We start from the raw sequence: 13,624 nt of genomic DNA on the forward strand, positions 1-13,624 counted from the left end.
AGGATTCCATTAAGAAACCTGTATAAATTCCAGGTGCCATGACTAAGCTGCACCCACAAATGGGCAAGAGAAAACAAACATCAAATACTGAGGTGGAGTTTCACATGATAATTATCTACAGCTCCTGAAGGATTTTCAGATTGGTTAACAGACTATCGATCTTGAAATCAGTCCTTAATCCGCTAACCAAATGGACTTAGGCCTGAGCTGCTTGGGAGGTCCCTGCAAATCTGAGTTTAAACTGAAATCATCCAACAACATTGCTTATAACAAACACGGTTAACCTATACTAACTTTCCATTTTATATAAGATGTAGTTTGGAAAAAGGGAACTATCTTACCACGTGGTGAATTAGGCCTTAGGCCTTTAAGGACCAAATCAGAACCTCCTATCACATTCCTAGCTCCCAGCAAAAGTACCTTTTTTTCCTTCCTCCCCTTTGACAGCCAGTTCATCTGACCCCTGCATTCTGCAGGAGAGAAGGAAGCCAGGAGAGTCACTCCCTGAGGGAAGTGTAAATACTTGGCTGTGCCAATTGGGGAGACGGAGTGGGGAAGAAGTAAGGGGTCAGATAGTTGGAGGGGTAGACCATCCACCAACCTGGGGATGAGAGGGAGTAAGCTGCATGCCTGGGAGAGCAGGACACAGGGAGAGCTCTTGCTGTGGACCCTAGATGGACACAGGACATAGGAAAGGATCCAGAGGATCCAGTATTAGGATTAGGATACCCCGGAGGTTTGGGCTCCAGAGTTAGGACTCTAAATGAACAAGGCAGGAGAGGGTGAGACTGGAACTGGGGACTTCCCAAGAGAAGAGGAAGCAGCATGGCCTAGTAGATAAAGCACAAGCCTGGGAGTCAGAGTATCTGGGTTCAAATCCTGGCTCCATCAGTGACTGCTGTGTGGCCTTTGGCAAGTCACTTAAATTCTCTGTGTCTCAGTTCTTTCAACTGCAAAATGGGGATTCAATACCTGTTCTCCCTGCTACCTAGACTGTGAGCCTTATGGGGAACAAGGACTATATCAGGCTTGATTACCTTGTATCTATTCCAGAGCTTAGAACAGTACTTGGCACATATTAAGTGCTTAACAAATAAAAGATGGGGGGAAGACCAGAGGAACATGAGTCTCAGGATGCCTACCGGGGAGTACTAAGGGTCTTTGGGGAGAAAGTACTGGAGCTAGGGAAAAGTAGTTTGCATTGGAATTGTTTTCATAGTTTGTAAATTAAGGGATCTTGGTTTCTTTCTGTGGCAGGGGCTGTAGGAGAAGCTCCAGGCACTAGAGAGACACATGGGACTGGGAAGCCAAGGCCTTGGGAGGAAGTTCTTTCCCCATAGGCTGCCTGTAACCCAGCCCCATGGAAGGGGGGCTGGTAGGCTAGTTTCTGATGACCCCTTCACCTTCAGGGAGGGACTTTTCATTCTGTTGGCCTAAAAGTCATTTTCTCACCAGATAATTCCAAACACCATGAAAGGGTGGGTGGAGGGGGGACTTTACTAACCTGATGGCTACCTGTGGCTTGGATAACATCTGTGCTTTCTCAGGGAAATGAGTTTCTGAAGAGCTGCCATCATGCAGGGCAGCAGGGGAGAAACAGAGGGCTCCAGTGACTTGGGAATGCAACTGCTATTCCCTTTCCAACTACCTTGTACAGGAGAAGCTCTGTGGAGTTCCACTGACTGGGAGGCCCAGGGGTGAAGCCTTGGATACAAGGACTGGGTCAATTAACTGCTTAGTCCTAACCTGGAGATATCTCTAGTTAGGTTATAGAAATTTCTCCAATATTAAGGAAAGAAGAATTGAAAGTTAAGATTCTTATGTTCGGGAGTCCAGTGAACTACCTTCACAGGGCTGATGAAGAGCTGAGTTTCTCACTAGGATTGGAATGACCAATGTGAAGAAAACCCAGAGATTTAATGATCATATCCTACTGAAGTTTTGAATCTTTGAATTAGCCTATAAGTCCTAAAGCTTCCATGTATAGTTTGTGGTTGATAGCTTGAGGAATATTCATTTATTTCATTTCCATTGGAAAGAAATCAGTCAAAATTTTGAATAAAGACTATTGTTTTATAACTTCTGCAGTATTTACATTGGTATTGACTCTTCAGAGGAAATTACGTTAATGCATCAAATGAAAAAAAAAATGTATCTGACTGCATATCATCTTAGGGTGTCTCCAAACATACTTCCAAGCCTTCGCATAATTTTAAACCAAATGACTTTATGTATAAAAGAGAGAACAGCAAGGACCATATTCACCGTACAACAAGGGAAATTACCAGTGAGATCATTTAACCTGGAAAAAACAGTTTCTCAGTTTGCTGAAGGTTTGGTCAATTTGGTACAAGCCAAAAACTAGAAATCATTCTTAGAGGGCTTTATTGAAGAGTTGCTAGCTAAAAGAAAATGATTGGAATTATTCATTGATTTGAATGGCAAATGATTTTTCAGCATTTGATTTATTATCTAGCTTAAGCAAAATTCTCACTAGCAATCCCTGAGTCCTTGCGTTATAAACAAAGTTGAGAGTTTGATCTTTTACAGTTCAATTGTAACATAATAAAACAAAGGGGAAATCACTGCAATAAATTAAAAATGAAGATTGCAGAGGAAATAATTCAGATAACATATTAGGATTAAGAGAGTGTCTTAAAGCATCTTGGAAAAAAATTTCCAATGAAAAGGTGGCTTTTTCTTTATTGGAAACATAGCAGCAAAGAAAGATAAATACACATTTCCACACCAGTCCCACATGAATGCCTTTTTCATTAGCCAAAGCAGTAGTAGTCAGAATCTACTTTGGGGTGCTTCGGTTTTGTCTGTGTGTCCTCTATTAGGGAAGAGTCACTGAACTGGTCCAAATCTGATGGGGTCTGGTGACCGGGAACATCATCTGCCAAAGTGTCCAGGTAGCTTCCCACGGAGATGCCATCCAGTCCATCACTGTAGTCTTGCAAGCTATTGCAGCTCCCTCGAATTGAGGTGCTCTGGCTCTCCAACAGGCTGCATAGGCTGCCACTCAGACTGCTGCCTCGGCTCATGATGGTGCCCTTTTCTTCAATCACCCATTTAATGGATTCAATGCTCTCATTGATGATGAGCAGTTGACGCATGAGCTGCACATCAGTGGCTCTGAGGTTAACCTTCATGGGGAGGGAAGATAGGAAGGAAAGAAGAATCATTCAGTTTTAGAATTTCTCAGTTACCCAGTAGGAAAGCAGATTCTTTGGTAAAAACGTGTCCAAGTGGCACACGTTTCCAAGAGCTTTTCTTTTCCGTTTCTTGCATCCTAGGAATGATCCAAAGATTCTATTGCCTAAATAACTCCATTGAACACCCTTAAAAAGGTACGATTATTCTCCTTTCTCACAATTTCAGTATATAGGATTAGATAGCTGAGACATTTCTGCTGATAATAATAATAGTAATATTTGTGCTTGCTATGTGCCAAGCACTGTACTAAACACTGGGGTAGAAACAATATAAGCAGATTGGACACAGTCTCTGTCTCATATGAAGCTCACAGGCTACGAGATAAGGGGAGTAGGTATTTTATTCCCATTTTACAGCTAAGACAACTGAGGCACAGAGAAGTTAAGTGACTTGTCCAAAGTCACAGAGCAGACCAGTGGCAGAACTGGAATTCAAACCCAGGTCCTCTGCATCTTAATCTCATGCTCTTTCCAATAGGCCACACTCCGTCTCCTGCCAATGCCCTTTAGGGGAAAGAAAGCCCAACATTTTCAGTGTCTTCTGCTCAAGAACTTCCTCTTCTTGCTGGACTAGGTTTTGAGGGTTGAAGGATATAAGTTACATGATTGAAGTTGCACTGTGGCTAGAGACACAAAAAATTGTTAGCTCCATGAACCCTGTTTTCTGAGAAGAAACCAGAGGACAATCCCAGCCCTTGCTCTCCGACTCCAGGGTGCCTAAAGATAAGGAAACGAGGGGGTTATTTGAGTCTCTGGTCTCCTTAGATCCCTCATAGAAGCCCACAGATTTATTTCAGGGGTGGCTCTTGGCCTTCAGGAGCTGTACGGGCATCCCCTTTCCCTGACCTTTCTCCTCTATTTAATAAAGAGCAAAATAGGATTCAGGGAATATCTGGGTTTGTCTTGGTCACTAAAGGAGTAGGCCACTGCTGTGCCTTCATACGTGTGTTCCGCAGCTAAGCCGTGATGATGATCTCCTTGATAATATCTATTGCATATACCTTCTGTCTGCAATTGTAATTCCTCCTAACATGCAATTCCTAGTTTTGAGTTAGTGTTTGAGTTAAGATTTGAGTTAATGAATCTTGAATTATGTATTAATAATGAACAAAAGTTCAGAAAATATTTCATTGACTACTCCACAAATAATGAAGTTCTGTTATACTTTACCAAGAGCTCAATACAGTGTTCTGCACACAGAAAGCACTCAATAGATATGATTGTATTTACTGATTACACGTTTTAGGAACTGCGATATTTTATATACAGCTTTTTTAAAAAGTTAAGTAGCTGGAAAATGGATGTTTCCTGGAAAACTGTCATCATCTTTCCTCAAAGAACCATAGAAATAAACATGTCATAGGAAAAAACATCTTGCACAGAGGCCAATTCATATACAGATGGCATAGATTAAATTCTAGCCATAATCTTACATAAAGCTGCAGGTATTTTCCTGAAGACAGGTGACGGTTAAGCAGAGAAAATTAAGCAAATTATGTCATCCCAGAAGAATATATTAAAACTATGATAAAGGGTAGCAAAGCATTTTGGAGTCCACTGTGGCCAAGTTACCAAGCCAATTCAGCAGGTGTAAGAGTGGCAGGAGGCTACAGGAGAGGGGAATGTGGAAAGAAAAGAGTTTATAATCCTTAGCAACACTACCTCAGACTCTAAGTCTTTGAACATGCTCAGAATTTGGGACATTTCTGGAGAACTTCAGCTTGAGTATCAGCAGCATTTCAATAGCTTGGGCATAGTAAAAAAAAATTACTTCAGGCTATGCATCATATCAGGTTAAACTTAATGTCTGATAAGTAATAAAGTAGGAATAATAAAAATTTCTTTCGACAGACTGTAGCACTTAAAAAGAATCATTCTTTTGAGACTAAAATTGCTAGAGGACATGGAACTGAGTTTTAAAAAGAGCCGTGTTGGGTAGAACCTGCTGACCTGGTTAGTCAATAATTTTGGAATTGGTGTCAACACTGTGTCCTCATAGATTTAGACTATTCAAAATTCTGGAATTCAAGAAAGCCAAGGAGTTGGAGTGGGCACACCCAAACCTTGCTTGTATGCTTGGCCTTTATGATGCCTTTTCCCCTGTATCTTTCAGGGAAGGAAATTCTAGTTACCTTTCCAATTTGAGAAGTTTAACAATCTGCTAAACTATGATGTTGCTTCTATCATTACAAGCTGCCCTTCCCAAGGAGGTGTGATTCCTTGCTGGGATTAATCCTAAGGAAAATTGGCAATCATCTAGGCAAGATTGTAAAGATATTTGCTTTCAGTTAGAAATAAACCAAACAACTTTGCCAGAGAACAAGTACCCTCATGCATGAGAAGTGTCATAACATCTACAAATGTTTATCTACTAATACTGTATTGCAACTCCACACCCAAGGTGGAGAGAAGTTTTTATTTTGCCATTAATGCCTTCCTCTCAAAGTCATATTAATAATAATGGCATAACACCTTGGGGTTTTGTAAGGCATCAGTGACAATACTAGCTTTGGGAGGCATTTCAGGATTGATGCCATGTGATAACATATTCATTTATCTTGAGGGTAGATGGCCTAGGAATTCAAGTACCCTTCTGTTCAAGGTCTTGTCTATCATTTTCTGACAGTTGTCAAAATTGGGCTATTGTGGTTCTTGAGGTGAAGAAGCTGTGGGAGAGAGAAAACTACTCCATCCTGTACCTTTACAATCATAGACTTTCCTCCAGTTCTTCTAATAATAATCCACACAGCCTACACCAAATCTAGAGTATTCTCGGCCTAAATATTCTGTTTCTGGATAATTCAGGCTCCTAACTTTTCCTCCATCTACCTTCTGCTCTCTCCCTTTCAAAGATCTCCCTCTTGATGAGTACTAATACTGGTGATTACATGGGAATGTGAATGAAGTAAAATTAAAATTAGTTAACTGCTAATTCACTTTGTCCCTTTTGCCACTGAATAGGTTCAAACTAACTAGCCAAAAGGAATGCAGGGAGAAACCGTTCTGGCAGTCTCATCTTGGATCCTTTACTTGAGTCTGAGGCTTCTGTGGGGACTAGTTAATTTAGCTTTCACACAGCACTGGTCCACCAAACCTGCCCAAGCACACCCCTGTCAGGGATTTATACCCCAGGCTATGTACAAGTGGTGGGTACATGAAAGGGGTGTGATTCTCCTCCGGCACACCACCCCATATAAACCCGCACTAGCTAGGATAACATGGATTTATGTGAATCCAATTTTCTCGCAAGAGTGAGAACTGAGCATATTAGTTACCTTTAGTTAAGCTTTGATGGAGAAATAGAAACTCATGACTTTGATGAGGTTGTTTAGAATAAAGGCATACCACAGATTACAGCCTTGGCTATTTTACTCCAGGTTACCATCACTCCACAACACAACCACCCCAGGGATACAGCCTATGCCAAACACCATGACATTCCAGCCAAACACTATAGGTAAGCAAATTCCTTCCTGCCTCCCAATCTAAACTGAGATTATGTAATCAAAAATGAATGGATCTTGGAGGAAGCTCTGTCTACAGTTTGTTTTAGATTTTCAGGTTTAGGAGAGATCCCTGAGCCGATAACCAAAAGATGTTATTGAACCACAGAGGCAGTTTGTTTTCAAAACAAACAAAAAAGTTATGGTGCCTCTACCACTGCTAAAAATTTGGGATTCAAATGTTTTGGATCAATTTTAAAGAAAGCCGGTGAATTTACAAATATGATTGAGGACCCTGATGGAGAGAGGTGTTAAAAGTATGAAGTGGTGTTGATCTGCTTCCTGGTACTTTATGGAGAAAAGAATTAGACTGTAGTTTAACTTAAATTGGACAAAATCTTCTCTACATTTGGCAAACTAGGAAAGGCAGCAGAACAATCTACTTCTGCAGTCACCTTCAAAGGCTTGCAGTCAACCTATGACATTTAGTGTTGTGATGTGATACTTTAATAGTTTAGTGATGCTTAATGTAATGTCTATAGCACATAAAGGAATTTCCTATTATTTTTCCAGGGCTTCTGGGACAGATCTCAATTTACAACATGTAATTTCTGGGAAAACACACCCCATGGTATAGCAATTCATGGCACAACCATGTTTTCAAGGAACTCATCATGGCTGTATTTACCCAGCCATTCCTGGCTCATGTGACTACAGTTAAACAAGAGTTGGCCTTAAAGATTTATAGTGCTAATTTCTGAGGTGTGTATGCATATATATGTGTGTGTATATCTAATATATTTATATTAGATATTATATGCATATATTTATTTCAGTAAATCAATAGTATTTATTGAGTACTTACTGTGAGCAGAGCACTGTACTAAACGCTTGGCAAAATACAATACAACAGAGTTGGTAGATGTGATCCCTGCCCACAAGGAGTTTATTGTCTATGGAAAATCTTGCACTCAGTTGAGATTCTAAGAGCTCCTATCCATGTCTCTGTGTGTGTGCATGTGTGTGTGACTAAAAGACAATCTCTTCCATGTGGTACCTATTAAAAATATAGTATGAGATCTTTTCTAGTCCCTTACCCATTCCAGATGAGCATTTTGTCCATAAGTAGGATTATGTTCAGAAATTAAGATTGTGTTGAAAGACTCTGATGTTTCTCCATCAACAAGTGACCGATATGGGCTGACTACATTAATATAGGACTTTTAGGTTGGAGATGAGGAGGGAAAGCATAGGTCCTATTGCCAGCATGACTTGGGTTTGGTTTGTTTTTTTTAGTAATTGTGAAGGGTTGTGCAGGACCATCTCTTGGTTGATCCTCCCATGGCTAACAGTATGCACTGAGATGGCTAGCAAAGACGTTGGGAGTAGTGTATAGCGTGGAACAGAATATTTCTGTGAGACCTGGTCAGCACAGATACTGCTAGGCCTTCACCTTTTTCAAAACCCTTGTTGAGAGTTAATACTCACATTGAACTTATTAAACACTGGGAATTTTTTTGTTTCTTACTTAAAAAATGGAAAAACAAATTAACCCCGCTCCCCTCCCTACTGCCACCCCTCCCCACCCCACCCCACTGGAAAGAAAAAAGGAATTGAAGGTAAAATATAAAAGTCCTCATTTGCCTCCTTGAAGAAAAACATCTCCTAGATACTTCTCTTCCCTCTGTTTCCCTCCACCTAAAATGACTATTTTCATCCTCTGTATACCGTATCTGAGATACAAATACTTTTTCACCTCAAGGACACATATTCATTCAATCATATTTATTGAGCGCTTATTGTGTGCAGGGCACTGAACTAAGCGCTTGGACGGTACAATTCAGCAATAGAGACAATCCCTGCCCACACCAGGTTTACAGTCTAGAAGATGCACTGCTGAATATATTTGTTGAAGCTAGAAAGTTTTTATTGCAATCTGGACCCAATCAATGACTACATAGCACCATCTTCTCCCTTATCACATTCGATTCCAATATTGTTGATAGCTTTTTATGTCCCAACCCTGGCTATTGAATAGAGATTAAACTTCATTGGGTCCTGAGTGCATGTTTCAGTTTAGAATCAATGATCACCATGAGCAAAATTGGAAAAGTTTATAAAATTAAAATGTGAATTCAAAATGAGGCATACTTCACACCTGCATTTTTAAAAAGCATTTTGTGCAAGGGAAGAAAAGTAATATTAGAATTGGCTCTAAGGGGATAAATATCACATGCCTAATTTCTATACAAGGATATAGCATTGGCATTGTTCATTCAGTTTTGCCTTAGTATTCTAAGGAAGTGAGGTCTTTATCTCATTCTGGCAAGACAACTTTCTTGGCCATGGCCCTTTCTTCTTTTTTTAACCTTTCAAGAACTTCACACATGGGAGAAGCTTGCTTGAATAATTGCTTTACCACTGGTGTTCCCTAATTTGACACAGTGATCATTTCAAAACCTTCTTTTGATCACATATCCCTGAATTTGACAGCTTTATTAACAGTCATGTTTATTAAACATGTTCCTAACTATCCTCACAGCAAGATCATTTAAAAAAAAAATTATACTTGGAACTCAATGAGGCAAAACTGCTCTGTTGGATGGGTATAACTTTGGGACCAGAGTTAATCACAAGATTTAAACACTTCTGATTATCTTTCTCCTTAGCTTCTCATCCATTCCAGAAAATCATAGAACAAACTTCTGTATGAGCAACTCAGAGTTAAATGTTAACCATAGTTACTGTTGTCATCACTGTTCATTTGTGATGCTCTTTGTTCAATTTGAGAAACTGAAGAATAATTGCCAACAGACTAATTAAATTTGGTATCTAAAAATACTATGCACAACACAGCTACTAATTTAGGAATTGTTGGCTGATAAATCAAAAAAACACATTTTATTTGTTTCCAAAGGGGCACATAGGACACCTTTAAATTCTGGCTTTGAATTTATGCCACCAAACTGTCCATTTTAGAAATGTGGAGAACTATATTAAGCAGCAATTTTACTGGTCTTTGGCTGAACACTTTAGTGCCCATGACACACATCTTTCCCCAGTTCTGGACCTCCTTCTTCACTGTTTTTCCTTGCTGCTGTATAACCTGAGAGGGAAAGGTGCGAAAAAGCCAGCTATTTCTATGCCCTTCCCTTTTTGCCACTGCCATAACTCCCTGCTGTATGGCAAGGAGAAAGCTAATGGAAAGGCCCCATGACCTCTCCTGGCAAGAACCTTTCTCTCCTTTTACAGCAGCTGAGTTGGGAACACTGTTATAGCACTTTTCGAAGGGAAGGGAGTGCAGGACTCCAGGATCACCTTTACCCTGTTCTCAGCAGGGCTGTGTATCTTGGGTTTTCTTCCATTTTTCCATCTATTAATGAGTTCTTCTGACAAGGCTGTGCTTTTGTTTTATATTTTTCCATCTACTATTGAGTCCTCCTGAGTCTCTCATTTCAAGGTTTAATTACCAAGGGAAAGCTTGTCCTGTCCAAGCAAATTTTATTTCCTGATGTCATAGATCAAATAGACAGGACCTTTCATTTACATATTTTAATCCCTAAAAAATCATTTCCCCATGGGTGTGTTCAGCATGTGATTTTTTTGCCAACATAACAGCAGTAAACAATTACAGATCTAAAAGAGTAGATTATGATGACTAAACAAAATATAATCCCATCATGACTGGCACCAGCATTTATTAAAGCTCTGTAGCAGAAAGTTACAGAACAGTTTGAATTCATTCTTTTCAAACTCATAGGGGTATTGAGGGAAAATAGATAAGATGTTAAAGCATTTTGAAAAAAAAATACTAATTTGAGATGTTAGTATTACTGTTAGAATATACCTCAATATGTCCCTTAAATGGGTTTGAAGTCACAGGGAACATTACAGTGCTATTTGGAAGGCTTGTATTGATGAGTAAATGCTGGTTCCTGATACAAGAAACATATATGTGCATTGGAGGATACTTGAATAAATGTTAAGCATGATATATCCCTTTAATATACTCCCCTCCTCAAAAATCTCCAGTGGTTGCCTATCAACCTTCACATGAAGCAAAAACTCTTCACTATTGACTACAAAGCTCTCCATCACCTTGCCCCCTCCTACCTCCCCTCCCTTCTCTCGTCCTACAGCCACCCCACCCCATACACCCCATACACTCCACTCCTCTGCAGCTAACCTCCTCACTGTGCCTCGTTCTCGCATGTCCCGCTGTCTTCCCCTGGCCCACCTCCTACCTCTGACCTGGAATGTCCTCCTTCCTCACATCCGCCAAACTAACTCTCATTCCCTCTTCAAAGCCCTACTGAGAGCTCACCTCTTCCAGGAGGCCTTTCCAGACTGAGCTCTCCCTTTTCCTCTGCTCCTCCCCCCCTCCCCATTGCCCCTACTCCCTCCCTCTGTTCTACCCCTTTCCCCTCCCCACAGCATTTGCATATATTTGTACATATTTATTGCTCTATTTATTTTATTAATGATGTGCATTTATCTATGGTTCAATTTATTTTGATAGTAGTGATGCCTACTTGTTTTGTTTTGTTGTCTGTATCCCCCTTCTAGACTGTGAGCCCATTGTTGGGTAGAGATTGTCTCTGTTGCCCAATTGTACTTTCCAAGCACTTAGTACAGTACTCTGCACACAGTAAGTGCTCAATAAATACAATTGAATGAATGAATATGTCCAGAGAATTGTGTTCTCCTGAACTTGGCCTGAAAAACATTTCTGATAGTATTCAATGTCATAATAATGATAATAATGTTGGTATTTAAGTGCTTACTATGTGCAGAGCACTGTTCTAAGCGCTGGGGTAGATACAGGGAATCAGGTTATTCCACATGAAACTCACAGTTAATCCCCATTTTACAGATGAGGTAACTGAGGCACAGAGAAGTTAAGTGACTTGCCCACAGTCACACAGCTGAGAAGTGGCAGAGCTGGGATTCAAACCCATGACTGCTGACTCCCAAGCCCGTGGGAGCACGTCATCATTCTACTATTCATCATCCCACTTTTCTTATTCTTTTCTCTCTCTTTGCTGTATACTTCTTTTGCTGGAGACTACAGAAGGTAGGGGAGAAGGAATTCAGTGAGTCACAAGAATATACAGAAGTATATCAAGGAAAGAAGAAATGGAAAATTCAGATTAGCAGTGATACTTTTTATCTTGAAAAATGCCTGATAATGAAATGAATACTAATTACCAGATTTATGCAAATTATGTCATCCTACTATATACTCAGTAGATATTTGGGGAAATATTAATGGAGATGTGTTGTCAATGAACCTGATGAGAAACCCAACATTATTAAGTCAACATTTACAAAACAAAGCAAAAGAAGAAAACCTTTCAGCTGTCTTCTGGTAAATGGCAGATGTGACAATAATAGGAAAACTAAGATGAGCAAATGGAAAATATGGAGGTAAAAATTATGGCACATTCTGGTATATTTTTCTCTCAAGGTATGATTCTTTCAAATGGCATAAATACTTGCTCTCCACCCAGATGAGACAGATGGTGCATTTCTCATTCTTTCTCCCTCCATTTTCTCTTCCTCACTCCATTTACTTATAGTTTCCTTACTCTGCCACTGCCTTCCTCTGCCTTTGTATTCCCCTGTCCCTCTCTCTACGTGACTCTTGTCCTTGTGTGTCTTTTGTCCCATGTTCCCCCCTCAGTGCCAAAGAATGTTTCATTGGGACTATATCTCTGTGCATTGGGAAGGGGAAGGAGAACCTGCATATGTGTTTCTCTGTGAATGAACAGTGATATGTGTAGTAGAGGTGTATAGTGGATTTAAAGTAAATCATTAGGAAAAATAGTGTCAGTCAATCATTTATTGAATGTTTACTGTGTGTTTTGTTTACTATGTGCTTTGGGTACCACGTGCTTAAGAGAATACCCTATAACAGAGTTAGGAAACATGTTCCCTGCTCATAAGGAGCTCAGTCTAGAGGGAGAGACAGGCATTAAACTATGGTTATGTACATAAGTGTTGTGGGGCTTGGGGTAGGGTGAATAAAGGGTACAAATCCAAGTCCAAGAGTGATGCAGAAGGGACAGTAGGGAAATGAGGCCTTGGTTGGGGAAGGCTTCTTGGAGAAGGTTTTAAAGCACTCCATCACCTTGCACCACCCCACAGCACTTACATATATACCTGTGATTTTATTTGTATTGATGTATGTCTTCCCCCGCTCCAAAGCCCTAGACTGTGCTCACTGTGGGCAGGGAATGTCACTGTTGTTATATTGTACTTTCCCAAATGCTTAGTACAGTGCTCTGCACACAGTAAGTGCTTAATAAATGTGATTGAATGAATGCGCTTTTAATAATCTTTGAAAGGGGAGAGTAATGATCTGTTGCTTATGAAGGGGGAGGGAGTTCCAGGCCAGAAGCAGGATGTGGGAGGGGGTCAGCAGCGAGATAGATGAGATCAAGAAACAGTGAGTAGATTGGTGTTAAGAGGAGTAAAGTGAGCATGCTGGGTTGTAGTAGGAAATCAGTGAGGTAAAGTAGAAGGGGCAAAGTGACTGTTTCAAAACCAGTAGTAAGGAGTTTCATTTTGATATGGAGGTGGATGGGGAACGTGGACTGAATGATCCAGCAGCAGAGTGAAGTATAGACTGGAGTGGGAAGAGACAGGAAGCAGGGGGGTCAGTAAAGAGACTGATTAAGGGATAGGATAAGTGCTTGGATCAACATAGTACCAGTTTTGATGGAGAGGAAAGGGCAGATTTTATCTTTGTTGTGAAGGCAGAACAGAAAGGATTTCATGACAGATTGAATATGTGGGTCCATAGAGGTCAGAGTCAGGGGCTGGGGGAAGGGTTGCTGCAGCAGATCTTAGAACCCCTGTAACTGAGGAATTTGTTCTGCCTGGAGTCTGGAGGCCTGTTTCCCCCAACTCTTTTTGGTCCTGCTCCATGGGAGTCCTGACCCTTTCCCACCTTGGGTCCCC

General features: G+C 40.5%; 1 protein-coding gene across 2 annotated transcripts in view; it reads right to left on the reverse strand.

Moving 5' to 3' along the window:
- Positions 1-2,052: 2,052 nt before the first annotated feature.
- LURAP1L (leucine rich adaptor protein 1 like) overlaps positions 2,053-13,624 on the reverse strand; it is a 42,480-nt gene continuing 30,908 nt past the window's right edge. For both annotated transcript variants that reach the window (XM_007655622.2, XM_001506819.5), the window contains one exon: positions 2,053-3,149. In XM_007655622.2, coding sequence (XP_007653812.1) covers positions 2,775-3,149 — 375 coding nt within the window. In that variant the 3' untranslated portion in view covers positions 2,053-2,774. The remainder of the gene's footprint in view (positions 3,150-13,624) is intronic.

This window comes from Ornithorhynchus anatinus, chromosome X5 (assembly GCF_004115215.2).
Source record: "Ornithorhynchus anatinus isolate Pmale09 chromosome X5, mOrnAna1.pri.v4, whole genome shotgun sequence".
Lineage (NCBI taxonomy): Eukaryota > Metazoa > Chordata > Mammalia > Monotremata > Ornithorhynchidae > Ornithorhynchus > Ornithorhynchus anatinus.